This window comes from Mustela putorius, unplaced genomic scaffold (genome assembly GCF_011764305.1).
Source record: "Mustela putorius furo isolate JIRA1106 unplaced genomic scaffold, ASM1176430v1.1 tig00000196_pilon_pilon_pilon, whole genome shotgun sequence".
NCBI lineage: Eukaryota > Metazoa > Chordata > Mammalia > Carnivora > Mustelidae > Mustela > Mustela putorius.
In genome coordinates, this window is record NW_025421310.1 from 14,779,049 (window position 1) to 14,798,634 (window position 19,586).

Genomic DNA, 19,586 nt, shown 5'->3' on the forward strand with positions numbered 1-19,586 from the left:
TAGTAGAAGAGGTAAGAATGGACAACCTTGCCTTGTTCCTGAACTCAGAAGGAAATGATCCACATTTCACCTCTCATATAATTATAGATGTAGTTTTATTCTGTAGATCCCCTTTATCAAATTAAGGAAGCTTCTCTCTTTTCCTAGTTTGCTGAGAATTTTTGTCATGAACTGTGGTTGAATATTATCAGAGTTTCTGCATCTAATGAAATCTATGAATGGCTTTCTCTTTTTTAATTTAAGGTTGGACAGTTATGGTTGGACATTTATGTTGATTGATTTTTTGAAAATTAAATGACCTTTATATTTCTAGACTAAATTTCTCTTACTTTCTATAACACCTGCAATATTTGGTTTAATATCCTTGCTAATATTTGGTTTAATATGCTTACATCTGTGTTCATGAGAGATGCACTGTATTTTTCTTTTCCTGTAATTAATGTCCCTGTCAGGTTTTGATACCATGGTATGCTTCATGACATGGTCCACTTTTTTTCTGTTTTCTAGAAGATACTGAGTTTAACTTGTATTTTTAATTCTTTAAATGTTTGGAAGAATTTGCCACTGAAGCCTTTAGGCGTGATACTTTATGGGGAGTTTCTTAATAAAGATTTCATTTCTTTTGTAAATATAACAATATTCAGATTTTCCATTTCTCATCTCAGTTTAGTAGAATTGTGTTTTCAAGGAATTTAAAACTATCATGTATGTTTTTCAAGCTTATTTTCATAAAGTTGTGAGATTCTGTTACAATTTAATGTCTATAATATATGTAGTGATATCTCCTTTCATATTCTTGATATTGGCATTTATTTTCTTGACTAGTATAGCTAGAGATATATCAATTTTATCTCTTCAATGAAATAGTTTTTGGCTTTATTGATTTTTCTTTTTGTATATCTGGGGGTTTTATGTCACTGGTTTCTTTTAGTATACTCTACTTTCCATAGACTAAATTTGCTTTTCTTTTTCTAGCATCCAAAGGTAGATCACTGATTTTTAACCTTACTACTTTAATAATACATACATTTATGTTTGGATGAAGTAGGTCAAAGAATATTTAAAAGAAAGAAGAAAATAAGAAGACGATTACTACACTCATGCTATCTACTGGGAGAAAATAAATTCCAAATTTATTTAGCATTGACATAATTTTTAACTAATTTACTTATTTTTATTTATTTTTTTTTCATTATGTTAAGTTAGCCAAAAGATAATACATCATAAGTTTTTCTTGTATTGTTCAGTGACTGAGTGATGGGTATTGACATAATTTGACAAAGGATTCCTATCATAATTTCACTACTAGTTTATTTGCTATGTCAGTATAACACCTAACAACTATGATGGAGATTGAACAATGAATGGCATTTATCTGCAGCACTTACAAAAAGAAAAAAAATATTTAAAGCTAAAAATGTCTTTGTAAGCATCAGTTTGATTGCATCGCAGAAGATTTATTGTGTCATACTTTCATGATCATTCAACTCACAATATTTTCTGGTTTCCATATTATGATTTGGTTTTTGACCTATACTTGTGTAGAAGTGAACTTTTTATATTTGGAAACATTTCAGAAACACCTGTTTTTAAGTTCTAAGTTAATTCTGAGGGCTTCAGAATATATGCATTTTTTATATTAATCATCTGAAATTTATAGATGCTTGTTTTACAGCCCAGAACATTCTGATAAATATATTGTGAGCATTTGAAAACAGTGTATAATCTGTAGTTTGGGAGTATAATGTTTAATTAGGTCAGTTTGATTAATCCTATTAAACTTCTGGTGATTTTCAATTAGGTCAATTGAGAAGTATAATGGTCAATTTAGGAGTATAATGTTCAATTAGGTCAGTTAGATTAATCCTATTAAACTTCTGGTGATTTTTTTTTCTCTTCCTGTTATTGGTTACCAAATGGAGGGTATTAAACTCTCAAAATCCAGTTATAACTTTGTCTGTCCTTTAATTCTGTTGACTTTTGCTTTCTATATTTTAAAGCTATGTTATTAGATACATAAGAAGTGTAGGATGACCGTTATATTCTTCTTGAATTGTATGACATGTCTCTATTACTTTTAATACATCTTGCATTAAAGCCTATTGTATCTGTTATTAATATACTCATACTAGTATTTTTCTTGTTACTGTCTAATATATTTGTCTTTGTGTTTAAAGTATGTTTCTTTTTTTTTTTTAATGTGAAAATAGAGTCCAGCCAATTTTAGATTTTATCCATTTATTTGACAGAGAGAGATCACAAGTAGGCAGAGAGGCAGGCAGAGAGAGAGAGAGAGGAGGAAGCAGGCTCCCCACTAAGCAGAGAGCCCGATGCGGGACCCGATCCCAGGACCCTGAGATCATGACCCAAGCCGAAGGCAGCAGCTTAACCCACTGAGCCACCCAGGCGCCCCTAAAGTATGTTTCTTATAAGCAGCATAATTGATTCTGGTTTTCTTTTGAATTTAATCTGACAATCTTAGATTTTAACTGCAATGTTTAGTATATCTACATTTTACTACAATTACTGATATAGTTGGTTTAAATCTGTCATCTTGCAATATATTCTGTTTGTCCTTTCTTTATTTTATTTCTCTTTTCCTGTATCCTTTAGTATTAATCCGGTGTTTTATTATTTCATTTTATCTCTTCTATTAGGTTTTTCTGTTGTACATTTTTTGTGTAATTCTTTTAGTAGTTAACTGAGCTATTATAGAATGCATTTTAAGACAGTCTCCCTTAAATTAAGTCTTTTACTACATATCAAATAATGTAAAACTTCTTAATAGTTTAACTCCATTTATGCTGGTATTGTCATTTCTTCTTCCTGTATTACAAGCCACACAAGCATTGTTGTTTTTGTTGCTTTAAACAGCATTTGTTTAGTCATGTTAGTCATATATTTTCTATATCATAGCTTTCTGCATGTCCATGCTTTCACCTGCAATTATTTGCCTTTAGCCTGACTGCTGTCCTTTAATATTTCTTGTATTGTAGATCTGTTAGTAAGAAATTCTCTAAGCTTTTGTTAGAAAATATCTTTCATTCACTTTCATTTATGAAAGATATTTTCTCCAGGTATAAAATTCACAGTTGTCATTTTTTTCTCTCAGTACTTTGAAGATATAATTCCATTCTTCAAGCCACTATAATTTCTATTGAGAAATGAACTCTTTTTCTTTTTTTAAAGAAATATTATTTATTTGAGAGATGGTGAGAGAGAGCATGAGAGGGGAGAGGGTCAGAGGGAGAAGCAGACTCCCTGTGAAGCAGGGAGCTCCATGCGGGACTAGACTCCGGGACTCTAGGATCACAACTCAAGCCAAAGGTAGTTGCTGAACCAACTGAGCCACCCAGGAGCCCAAACTCTTTTTCTTATTGTTGTTTTCTTATAACTGATATCCTTTTTTTTAAACTACATACTATTATGATGTATTTGTAAACTTTGTTTTTCAACAGTTTGGTGATGCTGTGCCTAGGTATGGATTTCCTTCTTTTATCTGGTTAGGTTTGATGAGTTTTTAATTTTATGTATCAAAACATTTCATGAGATTTGTGATGTTTTTGTCCATTATTTCTTCAAATAAATTTTCTGTCCTATTTTTTAGGTGTTCAATTTCATCGTTTGACTGTCTCCTATATTTCTTTTGTTCTTTCCTTTTTTTCTCTCTTTGTAAGATTATCGTTAATTTGACTTTACATTGACCACCCAGTACATTCTTTTTTTTAAAGATTTTATTTATTTATTTGACAGAGAGAGATCACTAGTAGGCAGAGAGGCAGGCAGAGAGAGAGGGGGAGGTAGGCTTCCTGCTGAGAAGAAAGCCCGATGCAGGGCTTCAATCCTAGGACCCTGGCATCATGACCTGAGCCAAAGTCAGAGACTTTAACCCACTAAGCCACCCAGGCACCCCTACGCAATGCATTCTTAACTTTTGGTATTATATTTTTATAATTATAAAGTGTTCATATGAATCTTTAAGATCCTAAATATCTATTGATATGCTTCATTTTGCATTCTGACTGAGCCAGCCAGGTGCCCCCCACCTTTTCTAAGTAATCTCTGTACCCAACATGAGGCTTAACTAACAACCCTGAGCTCAGTAGTTGCATGCTCTATCAACTCAACCTATTTTGGGGTGCCTGGGTGGCTTAGTGGGTTAAAGCCTGTGCCTTCAGCTCAGGTCATGGTCCCAGCATCCTGGGATTAAGCCCCACATCGGGCTCTTTGCTCAGTGGGGAGCCTGCTTCCCCTTCTCTCTGTACCTGCCTGTCTGCCTACTTGTAATCTGTCAAATAAATAAATAAAATCTTTTTTAAAAAAACTGAACCCATTTTGCCCATGTTTTCCTCTATTTTTTTTTAAGCATCATAATCATAATGTTTTCAAGTCCTTGTCTACTAGTTCCACTATGTAGGTCATCCCTGGGTCTGTTTCTACTGAGATGTTTTCTCTTGATTATCAGTAAACTCTTTCCTGTTTCTTTGCATGTTTAGTAATTGTTATTGTATGGTGGCATTGTGGATAATATACAGATTCTGGATAATGTTATCTTTCTTTAATGAGTTTACTTCAGGGTTTTTCAAACTTCGTGTCGTTGATATTTTTGGCCAGATGATTCTTTGTTGTAGGGGGCTTTCCTGTGTATTATGAGATGTTTAGCAGCATCACTGGTTCTCTGTCTAATAGAAACAATGTCACCTCTATGCACATTATGACAACCAAATATGTCTTCAGACACTGCTGAATGTTCCCCTATTGAGAACCAATGGTCTGTACAATCATCTTCAGAGTCTACTTCATTTTCCATTGTATGAGTACACTATAGTTTATTTAATCAGCCACTCATCTCAGTGCTTTAAGTCTTAGTACCTTTAGATTTCTCTCTGTTTTTTTTTTTTAATTAACTAGTAGCTATCATATTTCTTTCTATATCTCTAGGTGCATTTTCTGGGTATTTCCTTTGGATGTAGATTCAGATATGACCTTTCATGGTTAAATTCTTAAGCAGAATTATGCTTACAGGGGTGCCTGGGTGGCTCAGTGGGTTAAAGCCTCTGCCTTCGGCTCAGATCATGATCCCAGGGTCCTGGGATCGAGCCCCGCATCGGGCTCTCTGCTTGGCAGGGAGCCTGGTTCCCCACCCCCCCACCGTCTGCCTCTCTGCCTACTTGTGATCTCTCTCTGTCAAATAAATAAATAAAATCTTTAAAAAAAAGAATTATGCTTACATGTCACAACTGCTCTAAGTTTTCACAAGTCTACAGGACACCGTAACAATGCTCCTTTCCCTATAACCTTACTCTGTGTGGTGCATGATCAGCCTTTAAAGTCTGAAAATTGAATACCTATAAGTGATAGTACCTTGTTGCTTAAAAACATCTCTTCAGTAAATCTTTTGTTAGGTAATATCTTAATTATCTGTTCTAAGGTTTCACACAAGAGAACAAAAAATCTAGGTTTAAAAGGCAATAGTTGGAAAAATAAGTTGGCCTTATAACTAGAGGAATGTGATTCAAAACACATCACTTCTGCTTATTGTTTGTGATACAAGGAAATTTCTTTAATTCTTTGAACTTTCATTTTTTCATCTGTTGAATTGAGATAATAACTACATTATGGAATTAAATGTCAATATGTATAGACTACCCATCACATAGAAGGTTGCAAAAATCTATGTGTTAAGCATGAGTTCACTTCTCTCTAGTGGGTACTGGTGGGTTGGTTGCTGGGGGCACAGGCAATGACTCATGCCAGCAAAGTAGATCCTGATAGGGAAATCCAGGTTGGTTATCACAGAGGATCTCGAGAGTCATAGTTCTGGCTTAAGGGAAAGGCTTCAGATGGGAAGGCATTTTTATAGTGCTCAAGATTTCCACGTTCATCTCTACTGCTTTCTTTTACCTGGTGCAAAAGATTTCATGTCCAGGTCCATCCCAAAGACATGAAGGTTGTTGAAGTTTGTGTTGTGTGGCATGCTCTTTACTGTAGAAGATAGGCCTGGATGAGAAGCTACTTGGTATTCCTGAACAACCTAGGCTGGGTTCAGTTGGCCTGATAAGTATGAGAAATTAGGCAGTGTGGGTGTCTGGATCTAGCTTTGGTGCAAGAATGTCTTTGTTCTTTATCCACTCTTGTGTGCTTTGTATCTTTAGGTACAGGGAAGGGCTTGACTTTGTCTGAACTTCTCATATCCCCTGACATGTGTTCATGTGTTTGGGAGGGTGGAGAGTGGGCAAGGACCGTGGAAAGCAGGAAAAAAGAGGAAAGAAGAGGGGCACCTGGGTGGCTCAGTGGGTTAAGCCGCTGTCTTTGGATCAGGTCATGATCTCAGAGTCCTGGGATCGAGCCCTGAGTTGGGCTCTCTGCTCAGCAGGGAGCCTGTTCCCCCCCTCTGTCTCCCTGCTTCTCTGTGTACTTGTGATCTCTCTCTCAAATAAATAAATAAAATCTTTAAAAAAAAAAAGAGGAAAAAAAGAAAGGCTATATTACCTTAAATAATTTTTGGAGTTCTAAGATAAAACAGATCTCAAGGCCTCTTTTTCCTCTCCCAGCTCTAGCTTCTCTGCAATTAGATTCTCTAATGGAGGAAACCTGAGGAAGATCAGCAGTTTGAAAACCATGGCACAGGTAAGTGGATGCCTGTCTCCCTCCTGAAATACTACGATGTTTAACTCATGTAAAACTTTCATTCTTTATCCCCATACCTCCTACCTAGGAAGGCTGTATCTCTGACTCTATTTCATGGGTTCTCCCCTTAGAGAGGATGGTGTCCTCCTCTGCTCCCTATTTTCTGATTTTCAATTATTCATCTTCTATATGTTCAGTCTTTTCTCAAGAGCACTGTTGGAGCAGTGCAAGAGTGAAGTACCTTGAAGGAAATATTTGAGCTTCCCTTGTCAGGTTTGTGGTTTTATGATACAGAAATAATGGTCCTGGGGCACCTGTGTGGCTCAGTTGGTTAAGCATCCAACTCTTGATTTCAGCTCAGGTCATGATCTCAAGATCATGACATCAAGCCCCATGTTGAGCTCCACACCCAGCATGGATTCTCTCTCTCTCCCTCTACTTCTGCTTCCCCCATGAAAAATAAAATAAAATAAGGCCCTATTTGACCACAGGAGAGAAAACTTTCTCAGTTTTCCAGGAAGATAAGGGATAAGTGGGTTATGAATGGTCTCAGACTCGGGTGTGAGATGAGAACTCAGCTTTGAAAAGCTTTTAGAGGGGCACCTGGGTGGCTCAGTGGGTTGGGCCGCTGCCTTCGGCTCAGGTCATGATCTCGGAGTCCTGGGATCGAGTCCTGAGTCGGGCTCTCTGCTTGGCAGGGAGCCTGCTTCCCTTCCTCTCTCCTGCCTCTCTGCCTACTTGTGATCTCTCTCTGTCAAATAAATAAAATCTTAAAAAAAAAAAAAAAAGAAAGAAAAGCTTTTAGGTTTGGGTAGAAATGGTATTGGTGCCGCTGACACAGACAGACAGACAGATAGACATCAGGGCCCCAGCTACGGAAATCACTGAGAATTTTGTATTGAAAGAGAAATTGCTGGTCTTGAGTAAATCAGTGTTGTTCTGATCATCCTACATTAGTGTGTTCTAACTAGGAACAGGAGTTCAGTAAGGGATTGCAGAAAGGAAGATCATCTAGAACTACAAGTGGTAGATGATACTGAACAGTGAGGAAGAGGTTAGTATTTGTGTCCAACCTAAATATCATAATAGTATAATACTTAAAAATTTAGTATTATTTTAATATTATTAATTATCTTAATACTTTAAGGAAGATTAAATCTAATGTCTGTAAGAAGGAATAAATGAGAACATTAACTTGTGAGAATAAAGGAAGTGCTTATGAGGTATTATCTGACCTATATTTTCTTGATAAAATTTCTTAATTTTACACAAACTCCATTTCCTTAGAAACTTTATCAACTTTTTGAAGTGTAATTGACATATAATTAAGTGTATGTATCTTGTCTTTTTTTTGTAGCTCAATTCTTTCAATACACATGGTTATTTTGATGTACACTGTATTTTTTTTTATTTCTTTTCAGTGTAACAGTATTCATTGTTTTTGCACCACACCCAGTGCTCCATGCAATACGTGCCCTCCCTAATACCCACCACTTTGTTCCCCCAACCTTCCACCCCCGGCCCCTTCAAGACCCTCAGGTTGTTTTTCAGAGTCCATAGTCTCTCATGGTTCACCTCCCCTTCCGATTTCCCCCAACTCCCTTCTCCTCTCTATCTCCCCATGTCCTCCATGTTATTTGTTATGCTCCACAAATAAGTGAAACCATATGATAATTGACTCTCTCTGCTTGACTTATTTCACTCAGCATAATCTCTTCCAGTCCCGTCCATGTTGCTACAAAAGTTGGGTATTCGTCCTTTCTGATGGAGGCATAATACTCCATAGTGTATATGGACCACATCTTCCTTATCCATTCGTCTGTTGAAGGGCATCTTGGTTCTTTCCACAGTTCGGTGACCGTGGCCTTTGCTGCTGCTGCTGTATCTTGTCTTTTTTTTTTTAACTTTTAATTTTTTATTTTTTATAAACATATATTTTTATCCCCAGGGGTACAGGTCTGTGAATCACCAGGTTTACACACTTCACAGCACTCACCAAAGCACATACCCTCCCCAAGGTCCATAATCCCACCCCCTTCTCCCAAACCCCCTCCCCCCAGCAACCCTCAGTTTGTTTTGTGTCTTTTTAAAGCAGATTTGTTGAAATATAATTGACAATAAATTGCTTATATTTAAAGTGTAGAATTTAATAAATTTTGACTTATATATATCCGTGAAACTATTACCATAGCCAAGATAATGAACATCTCCATCATTCCAAAATTTTTCTCATGCCCCTTTGTAATTGCCCCTTCCTACCTGCCCCCAAACTTGTCCTTCATGCCTAGGCAACTGCTCTTCTGCTTTCTGCCACTATAGGTTGATTTGCATGTTCTAGAATTTTATATAAATGGAATCACACTTCATGTGTTTTTTTAATCTTATTTCATTCAGCATATTTATTTTGAGATTCATACATATTGCTGCATATAGTAGTAGTGCATTCCATTTAAGTGCTTATTAGTATTCTATTTGTTATTCTAATTTTAATACTAAATTTATTATTCTAATATTAGTATTCTCAGTATATACAAAAATTTGTATATCCACTCCTCTGTTCATGGATGTTTGAGTTCTTTCCACTTTTTGATATTACAAGTAAAACTGCTTCATGCACAAATCTTTGTGTGGACATATGCCTTCATTTCTCTTCGGTAAACACTAGGAGTGGAGTGGCTGGGGAATAAGAAATCAATAAACTATTTTTCAAAGTGATTTACTGCTTTACATTTCCCCCATCAATGTGTGAGAGTTCCATTTTTTCCCACATCTCTAGCAGTGCTTAAAATGGTCAGCCTATTAAATTTTAGCCATTCTAATAATTGTGTAGTGATACTGTCTCCTAGCAGTAAGCCATGGAAATCATGGGGCTCACTTCATTTGTTATTTGTCTCTCAGGGGATCACTGCCCAATATTTTCTGGCTCAAAAACCATTGTTTTCTACAATTTGTCCATGTTCTTTGTTATTTCACATGGGAGGTTAAATCTGATCCATGTTACTCCATCTTAACTCTAATAGATTTTATAATTCATTTTGGAGAAAAATGAACAATTCTTTTTATATATTCCTTGAAGAGGAAAAACATAAGAACTTGTATTTACTAGTAATATGTGATTCATGTACATGGAAGGTAATGTTCTTATATATACTGTTTCATTTAATTGGAGAAATCTCTTTACTTTATTCATTTTCATACATTTAGATATTTCAGTTTTCCTTTATTTTTAAAGAAATTTTGTGCACTCCAACAGGATCCTTCAAGACTGAGTTGGCACTCTATTTTAGAAGCTAATGTATTTATTCTCATCTAATCGTGTCATGATCTTGTAACTTCAGCTTGTTTTTCTACATTGTCCCCTTACTGCAATTTAGTCATTCCATCTCGAACATTTTTTTCTTTACTGTTACGAACAACAATAATACATGGTTTGTCTTTTCAGGTGCCATTGACATTCAGTGATATTGCCATAGACTTCTCTCTGGAGGAGTGGGAATGCCTAAATTCTGATCAGAGGGATTTGTACAGAGATGTGATGTTGGAGAATTATACTAACTTGGTCTCACTGGGTAAGGACATCTACTTGAAATCATGTAGACTCTGCTATCTGGAATAGCTCCTTTCTCCACTGTGTATTTTATGCTCTTTGCCGAGAAACCAGATAAATTTCTCCATATTCATATTCTCCATATTCCCAAAGGCCTAGTTGGACCTTTGTTAGATGGAAATGGGCATCTCCATTCAGCACCTGAATCTTTTCTTTCATTTACCTTCCTTCTTTCCTCTACCCCATTCTGCAATTCCTTCTTTTTCTAAAATAAAGATTTAAATTCTAGGACTTTTTCTGCATAACCAACAGCAAAGAAAAGAGATTTCATATTATGTGTATGTTCAGAATATGTACAAATATCCATTTTAATTGCTGGTCCACCTACATGAAAACAGGTAACACAGGGTCCTGGTTTTCTCTTTGCTACAAACGAACCTTGGTAAATTTTACAGTGTAGAATGAATCAAGAACATTCTCTTTTTTTTTTTTTTTAAAGATTTTATTTATTTGACAGAAATCACAAGTAGATGGAGAGGCAGGCAGAGAGAGAGAGAGGGAAGCAGGCTCCCCGCTGAGCAGAGAGCCCGATGTGGGACTCGATCCCAGGACCCTGAGATCATGACCTGAGATGAAGGCAGCGGCTTAACCCACTGAGCCACCCAGGCGCCCAAAGAACATTCTCTTTTTAATATTATTTTTATACTTATAGCAGTGGAAATGTTGGCTTGCAGTGATTTTTGGGTTTCTACCAAGAAGTGAACATCTTCCTTCAGTTTTTGGAAAATACTTGACTATTCTTTCATCTCTTCTGGACTCCCATTTATACCTATGTTAGATCTTTCAAGTGTATCTTACACTTCTATCATGTGTATATCTCCTTTTATCTCTCTTCTGTTGACCTCTATGTCAGCTCACTTATCCTGTATTCTGCTATGATGAGTCTGCTCTTAAAGACAGGTTTTTCATATCATATGTTGTCTTTTTCAGTTCTAGAAATTCAGTTTGTCTTAAAGCATCTAATTATCTTTTACAATTCTTCATTGTTTATTTACTTTCTTTTCATTACTGTTTATTCACCTGTGGGTATGCTTATATTTCTTCTTTTCTCTGGTTATTCATCATATGGTAATTCCTCTTCAAGTTACTAGTAATTGTAATTCTTTTTTTTTTTTTTTAAGATTTTTTTATTTATTTGTCAGAGAGAGAGAGGGAGAGCAAGCGAGCACAGGCAGACAGAATGGCAGACAGAGGCAGAGGGAGAAGCAGGCTCCCTGCCGAGCAAGGAGCCCGATGTGGGACTCGATCCCAGGACGCTGGGATCATGACCTGAGCCGAAGGCAGCTGCTTAACCAACTGAGCCACCCAGGCGTCCCTAGTAATTGTAATTTTATGCTGGATATTATGTACAATAGAACTGAATGAAGACACTTGGGTGGCCCAGTCAGTTGGGCCTCCAACTCTTGGTTTCAGCTCAGGTCATGGGATCAAGCCCCACTTAGTCTCCTTGCCCACCCCACCCCCATTCTTTTTCCTGCTTTTTCTCCTTCTCGCTCTCTATCTCTCAAATAAATAAATAAATAAAATCTTTTAAAAAAAAGAACTGAATGGTTTCCAGATGATGGTATCTTCCACCAGAGTATTTACATTTTCCTCTATTAATCAGTAGAGAGGCAGGCTGATCACTATATTAGGGATTGAGCTGGGTCAGTGCTGGTTTTCAGTTTTGGTCATTCTCAGCTACTATACATATACATATATGTATATATATATATATTTTTTTATAATTCCATATATATATGGAATTTTGCCTTTACTGCTAGCTGCACTCAGAATCAGTAAGTTTCTACAGGGGAAAATTTGTAAATCATCAGAGCCAATTCACCACTTTGTCATGGCTCTTATTATTTATCTCTTTTGATTTCAAGCTTCCTCTCCCAGTAGGTCTTTGGATTCCAGAAGAAATGTTGAAAATTAATAAGCAGATCATCTATTTGATATACCAGGAAAAGAAGAGCACAACAGATTTAAAGAAAGTAGAAGGAAGGAAATAATAAAGGCAAGAACAGAAATTAATGAAATAAAAAGCCAAACATACAAAAGAGAAAGTCACAACTATAAATTTCATTATCTCAAAGAAAGAATACAAGTGATGCAATTCTGTCAACATGAATCAAGAAAAAAAAATTATGTAAGGAAAAAATTCACCATATTTCAAAAACCATGAAGCCTTGAAAATATATTTTGAGAAACGTTTTGCCAAAAACTTTGAGAAATCAAATGAAATAAATTATTAAAAAATTTTAATCTACAAAAACTCCACTAAAACAAAACAAAACAAAACAAAACAGCACACCTGCGTGACTCAGTTGGTTAAGCATCTGTCTGCTTTCAGCGCAGGTCATAATCCCAGGGTCCTGGGATTGAGCCCCACCTCAGGCTTCCTGCTCAGTGGGGAAGTCAGCCTCTCCCTCTCCAATTAATTCTCCCACCACTCATGCTCTCTCTCACTCTGTCTCAAATAAATATTTTTTTTTAAAGATTTTATTTATTTATTTGTCAGAGAGAGAGCGAGCGAGAGGGAGCACAGGCAGACAGAATGGCAGGCAGAGACAGAGGGAGAAGCAGGCTCCCTGCGGAGCAAGGAGCCCGATGTGGGACTCGATCCCAGGACACTGGGATCATGACCTGAGTCGAAGGCAGCTGCTTAACCAACTGAGCCACCCAGGCGTCCCTCAAATAAATATTTTAAAAATAAAAACATGAAATATACTTATAATAGCTCTTTCAGTATCCTTATCTACTAATTATATTATCTGTATCATTCCTTGGTGTGTTTCTTTTGATTAATTTTCTCCTAGTAAAGGTCATACTTTCTAGCTATTTTGCATGCCTGATAATTTTTTTAAATATATTTTTTTATTTATTTGTTAGAGAGAGAGAGAGATACAGAGCGCAAGCACAGGCAGACAGAGTGGCAGGCTAGAGGCAGAGAGAGAAGCAGGCTCCTTGCTGAGCAAGGAGCCCGATGCGGGACTCGATCCCAGGACGCTGGGATCATGACCTGAGCCGAAGGCAGCCGCTTAACCAACTGAGCCACCCAGGCGTCCCTGCCTGATAATTTTTTATTAGATGCCAGACATTGTGAAGTTTACTGGGTTGGGATGCTGGATTCCTAAAATTCTTTTAATATCCTAGGGCTTTGTTCTTGGATGTAGCTATTTAATTTGGAATCTGTCAATACTTCCATGAGTTGCCTTAAAGCTTTGTTAGGGTGGGTCCAGAATACGTTTCAGTCTAGTGCTAACTTGACCCCACCACTGAGGCAATATCCTTCTAGGGACTATGTTTGATGCCTTGTGCCTTATGGGATCTTTCCACTCTGGTTGGTGGAAACAAGAATTATCCCCTGCCCTTTGTGACTTCCGGGGATGTTCTGCCTACTCCTATCAAGTAGTACATTCTTCGTTTTCATTAGTTTCCTCACACAGATGTCTAGATTCACATTCAGCCAAGTATCAAGGGGTTTCCTCTACAGATCTCTAGAGATCTCTCTGTGCAGCTCCCTCCTTTCTAGTACTCTGCCTTGCAAATTCTGCACTTCGTTCTTTCCCTTAATTCTCTACTCTGTCTTCTCAACTCAGGGATACAGCTGCAGTATTTTAGTTTCCCCTCCATGTGCTTTGTTCTGGAAATTCTCTTTAGACAGTCAACTGTGGTACTTGCAGGGCACACTTCATTTGTTTCCCTTCCCTTGGGAAATTTCTATCCTGCACTATCTATTTTCCAATATTTGAAAGATGTTTCATACATTTTTTAAATTTTCTAGTTATTTAAGGTAGGAGGGCAAATTTGATCCCTCTTAATGTTGCATGACCAAAAGCACAAATTATTAACTCTGTCTTTGAAAGCTTCTTTGCACTTTAGTACAAGAGGTCTTAGAATCACCTTGTATCTTCCCTGCCCTGGACTAGGAATTAGCTATTTCTCCAAAGCACCCTCATTAACATCAGTGGGAAATGGTTTGGAGAAACATGGACAACTGGAAAGCTAATTGTAAACCACTTCTTGTGGGATAAATATACAATTTTTTAAATTATTCTGTGGAAATTGGTATATTTAGATTTCCCATCTCTTCTGGAATCTGTTTCTGTTCTTGAAATAATTTTAGAGGGGCACCTGGGTGGCTCAGTGGGTTAAAGCCTCTGCCTTCAGCTCAGATCATGATCCCAGGGTCCTGGGATCGAGCCCCACGTCGGGCTCTCTGCTTGGCAGGGAGGCTGCTTCCCCCTCTCTCTCTGCCTGCCTCTCTGCCTACTTGTGACCTCTCTCTCTCTCTCAAATAAATAAAAAATATCTTTAAAAAAAAAAGGAAAGAATTTTAGATTCACAAAAGAGTTACAAAAGTGGTACAAAGAGTTCCAGTGTATCATTCCCATAATGATAACATCTTACATAACTGTGGTACATCTGTGAAAACTATCAAATTAACATTTTACAATACTATAAACTGAATATTTTATTTAGATTTCACCAGTGTTTGCACTAATGTCTTTTTTTCTGTTTCAGGATCCAATCCAGGATACCATATTACTTTTAGTCATCCTGTGTCCTTTGTTTCCTCCAAATGTGACAGTCTCTGTTTTTCCTTCTCTTTTTTGACCTTGATACTTTTGAAGATACTGTTTGGTCAGGTATTTAGTAGAGTGCCTCCAAATTTTGGTGTGTTTGGCGCTTTCTTATTATTAAACTCAGATCATGGATTTGGGGGAAGAATACCAGAGAAGTACCCTTCTCATTGTATATCAGGGGCACATGATATCAATGTGATTCATCAAGGGGGTGCTAACCTTAAAAACTTGTGTAAAGTGGTATCTGCTGGTTTTCTTCATTGAGAAGTTATTTTTTTCTTTTAATATTTTATTTATTAGAAACAAGTTTGTAAATTTAACTGGGTTTGGTTTTTAGAAACTATATTTTCAAAAAATTCATCTTTCATGTACATCTCAAATTTATTTGCATAGTTGTCTTGAATGGGTTTCTTAAACATTCTCTGTTTCCTTATTGATAACTGTTTCCCTACTGTCATTGTGTTTAGACTTTCCTCCTATCTTTTGTTCCTTGAATAGGTAGTCTACCGGTTTGTTTGCACATGTTAATTGTACAATTTTATTTAAAATATAATTTTATATAAAATATAAAATTTATATTTTATAAAAATATAATTCTTATTATATTACTTTCCGTTTTCTGTTTTCCTTCAGCAGACTTTATCATTCATTTTCGAAGTTTTTTCTTTTCTTAATTTTGGATTTAATATTCATTCATTTTTATTCTTTAATTTTTCATTAGATATAAGCCTTTTAGTCTATGAGTTTTCAGTAGTACAGTTAAAGGCCACAGTTTCTGATGTATTATTTTTTTATTATCATTGTTTTCAAGAAGTTCTGTGGTTTCAGTTTGTATTTATCATTCACTAATAGTAGTTTTTGAGTTTTATTTATCAATAGAAAGTGTTTGGCTTTTGGGTATTGCTTCCCATTTCTCATTATTTCAGAGAATATTGTTTGCTTTACTTCAACTATTTGAACATATTGTACTTCATTCATAGAAGAATCCCACTTGCCTTCAAATCATACTTGACCCAGTTAGCACATTAGAGTTCTTCAGACTGCTTCACTATCCAGATAGCCAAATTTTATCCTCTATTCAACATTTCTTTTGTTGCAGCATCCCAGGTATTTGGTTTCCCCAAAGGCTGTTCCCATAGCACTTACTTTATTTTTTCCCAACATCCTCCAGTTTAATTTAATAGCTTTTCATAAGCCTTCTAAAATTATATTAATTATTGAAATTCCTGAAACAAGTTTCTGTGAAATTCAAGAATAATTGGCCTTGGCTATAAAGGAATGGAATGGAGAATTTGGGAAAGTCATTAGAGAAACAAAACAGTGAGCATCAGTAGGATGGATGAATAATATTAAAACTCTGCTGATGAAGGTAATATACCATCTGATCATCTTGATTGAGATAAAGCAGAAAAACAATCATGACTGAGCACAGGGAAGATGGAACAATGGTGGTAGAGCCGTGCATATCAATATAAGGTGATAAGCGATTGGAGAATGATCACGTGTCACCTATTTCCATTTATATTTTTGATTGAGCTGGTTTGGAAGTCCGTATTTCTCAACTTTAAGGTAAATGATAGAAGAAAACATTTTTTACTATAATATGGTATGAGAGATTAGTTAGGGAGAGATTATTGATAACTGTCACATAATTTTCAGAAACTAAATGGATATTTTATTCAGCTGCCTTCCCCAGTAGCCTTAATTTTTGTTTTTATTTACCTTTACTTTCATCCAAGTTAATTTTTTAAATTCAACATTTTATCTTATAATTAATATTTACCTTGTGGTAAGGACTTGTTTTGCAGTAGTAGAAGAAGAAAATACATAGTAAAATAAATGAGAAAATAAATATGTAATAGAGAAAAGTATTTTGAAGGCAAAAATTAACTGTTGGAATATAGAATAAAGGATATGAATTTACTTAGAGTTAGCAGACGCAGCCTTTCTGAAGAAGTGATTTCTAATCTGCAGCACCCAAAGATAGTAATTTAAAGGCACTAGGTAAAAGGCTTCCTGAAAGGTGGAGCACCTGTGAGAAGCCCCAGGAAATGGGAAAGGTTATGGTATGTATTAGTAGCTAAAGAGATTCATTGGGATAGTATATAAGGAACAAAAGATGCCAAGGGATCAAGATGAGTTTGTGTAAAAAGATAGATCCTTTTTGTTCATGATTACGTGTTTAGGGTTCTATTCTAACATAAAGACAAACCATTGAAAAAACTACATAGAGCCATCTGATAGATAATGTTAGAAATATAGATGACCAGAACCTACTCCTCTAGATTCTGATTCACTTAGTCTCAGCAGCTATCTAGAAGGTAGTGTATATAAGAAACTCCTTCTATAGTTTTGGTCCACATTAAATATGAGTACTACTGACTTTTTCTCTTTGCCTGTTCACAAACTTCATAGTTCTCAATATGAACTTTCATAATTTTCTGAGTCCTTCTTGCCTTTTAAAAATTTCATGACAGGGGTGCCTGGGTGGCTCAGTGGATTAAAGCCTCTCCCTTCGTTCGGCTCAGGTCATGATCCTGGGTCCTGGGATTGAGTCCTGCATGGGGCTCTCTGCTCAGCAGGGAGCCTACTTCTCCACCTCTCTCTCTCTGCCTCTCTGCCTACTTGTGATCTCTGTCTGTCAAATAAATAAATAAAATCTTTAAAAAAAATTTCATGACAGGAGGGGCGCCTGGGTGGCTCAGTGGGTTAAAGCCTCTCCCTTTGGCTCAGGTCATGATCCCAGGGTCCTGGGATTGAGCCCCACATCAGGCTCTCTGCTCTGCAGGGAGTCTGCTTCCTCCTCTCTCTCTCTGTGCCTGCCTCTCTGCCAACTTGTGATCTCTGTGCCAAATAAATAAATAAAATCTTTTTTAAAAATTAAAGAATAGAGGGAGGAGTCAAGATGGCGGAGAAGTAGCAAGCTGAGACTGCTTCAGCTAGCCGGAGATCAGCTAGATAGCTTATCTAAAGATTGCAAACACCTGAAAATCCATCGGCAGATCGAAGAGAAGAAGAACAGCAATTCTGGAAACAGAAAAACAACCACTTTCTGAAAGGTAGGACCGGCGGAGAAGTGAATCCAAAGCGACGGGAAGATAGACCCCGGGGGGAGGGGCCGGCTCCCGGCAAGCGGCGGAGCAACCGCGCACAAAATCAGGACTTTTAAAAGTCTGTTCCGCGGAGGGACATCGCTCCAGAGGCTAAACCGGAGCGAAGCCCACGCGGGGTCAGCGTGGCCTCAGGTCCCGCAGGGTCACAGAAGGATCGGGGGTGTCTGAGTGTCGCAGAGCTTGCGGGTATTGGAACGGGAAAGCCGGCTACAGAGACAGAGCCGACAGTAAGCTCGCAGCTCCGTGTTACCTTGAACCGGTCGCAGGCTCGGTGAGCTCGGAGCGCGCGGCCGGAGGTCAGGCAGACGGGAGTAACTGGGCGCTGTTCTCTGAGGGCGCACTGAGGAGTGGGGCCCTGGGCTCTCGGCTCCTCCGGGCCGGAGACCAGGAGGCCGCCATTTGTATTCCCGTCCTCTGGAACTCTACGGAAAGCGCTCAGGGAACAAAAGCTCCTGAAAGCAAACCCGAGCGGATTACTCACCCCGGCCCCGGGTAAGGGCGGTGTAATTCCGCCTGGGGCAAAGACACTTGAAAATCACTACAACAGGCCCCTCCCCCAGAAGATCAACAAGAAATCCAGCCGAGACCAAGCTCACCTACCAAGGAGTGCGGTTTCAATACCAAGGAGAGCAGCAGAATTCCAGAGGAGGAGAAAGCCAAGCACGGAACTCATGGCTTTTTTCCTGTGATTTTTTTTTTAGTCTTGCAGTTAATTTAATTTTTTCTTTTTCATTTTTTTTTTTTTTTTTTTCTCGCCTTCGGGTAAAATTTTTTTTTTTTTTTAACTGTTACCCCTTTTTCTTTTTTAACGATTTTTTACTAGTTTATCTAATATATATATATATTTTTTTACATTTTTCTTAGGTGTTTTCTTTTTTAAAAAAAAAAATTCTTTTCTTTTTTTTTTTTTTTTTTTTTTTTTTTTTTTTTTTTTTTTTTTTCTTTTTTTTTTTCTTCCTTTTTGAACCTCTTTTTATCCCCTTTTTTATCCCCTTTCTCCCCACTCACGATTTTGGATCTCTTCTAATTTGGCTAAAGCATATTTTCCTGGGGTTGTTGCCACCCTTTTAGTATTTTACTTGCCCCTTCATTTACTCTTATCTGGACAAAATGACAAGACGTAAAAATTCACCACAAAAAAAAGAACAAGAGGCAGTACCGAAGGCTAGGGACCTAATCAATACAGACATCGGTAATATGTCAGATCTAGAGTTCAGAATGACAATTCTCAAGGTTCTAGCCGGGCTCGAAAAAGGCATGGAAGATATTAGAGAAACCCTCTCGAGAGATATAAAAGCCCTTTCTGGAGAAATAAAAGAACTAAAATCTAACCAAGTTGAAATCAAAAAAGCTATTAATGAGGTGCAATCAAAAATGGAGGCTCTCACTGCTAGGATAAATGAGGCAGAAGAAAGAATTAGTGATATAGAAGACCAAATGACAGAGAATAAAGAAGCTGATCAAAAAGAGGGACAAACAGCTACTGGACCACGAGGGGAGAATTCGAGAAATAAGTGACACCATAAGACGAAACAACATTAGAATAATTGGGATTCCAGAAGAAGAAGAAAGTGAGAGGGGAGCAGAAGGTATACTGGAGAGAATTATTGGGGAGAATTTCCCCAATATGGCAAAGGGAACAAGCATCAAAATTCAGGAGGTTCA

General features: G+C 37.2%; 1 protein-coding gene across 1 annotated transcript in view; it reads left to right on the plus strand.

Annotated features, from left to right (window-relative positions):
- Positions 1–19,586, plus strand: part of ZNF404 (zinc finger protein 404) — a 32,998-nt gene that overhangs the window by 5,210 nt on the left and 8,202 nt on the right. The window contains exons 3-4 of the mRNA XM_004767666.3: positions 6,555–6,630; positions 10,073–10,199. Coding sequence (XP_004767723.1) covers positions 6,622–6,630; positions 10,073–10,199 — 136 coding nt within the window. The 5' untranslated portion in view covers positions 6,555–6,621. The remainder of the gene's footprint in view (positions 1–6,554; positions 6,631–10,072; positions 10,200–19,586) is intronic.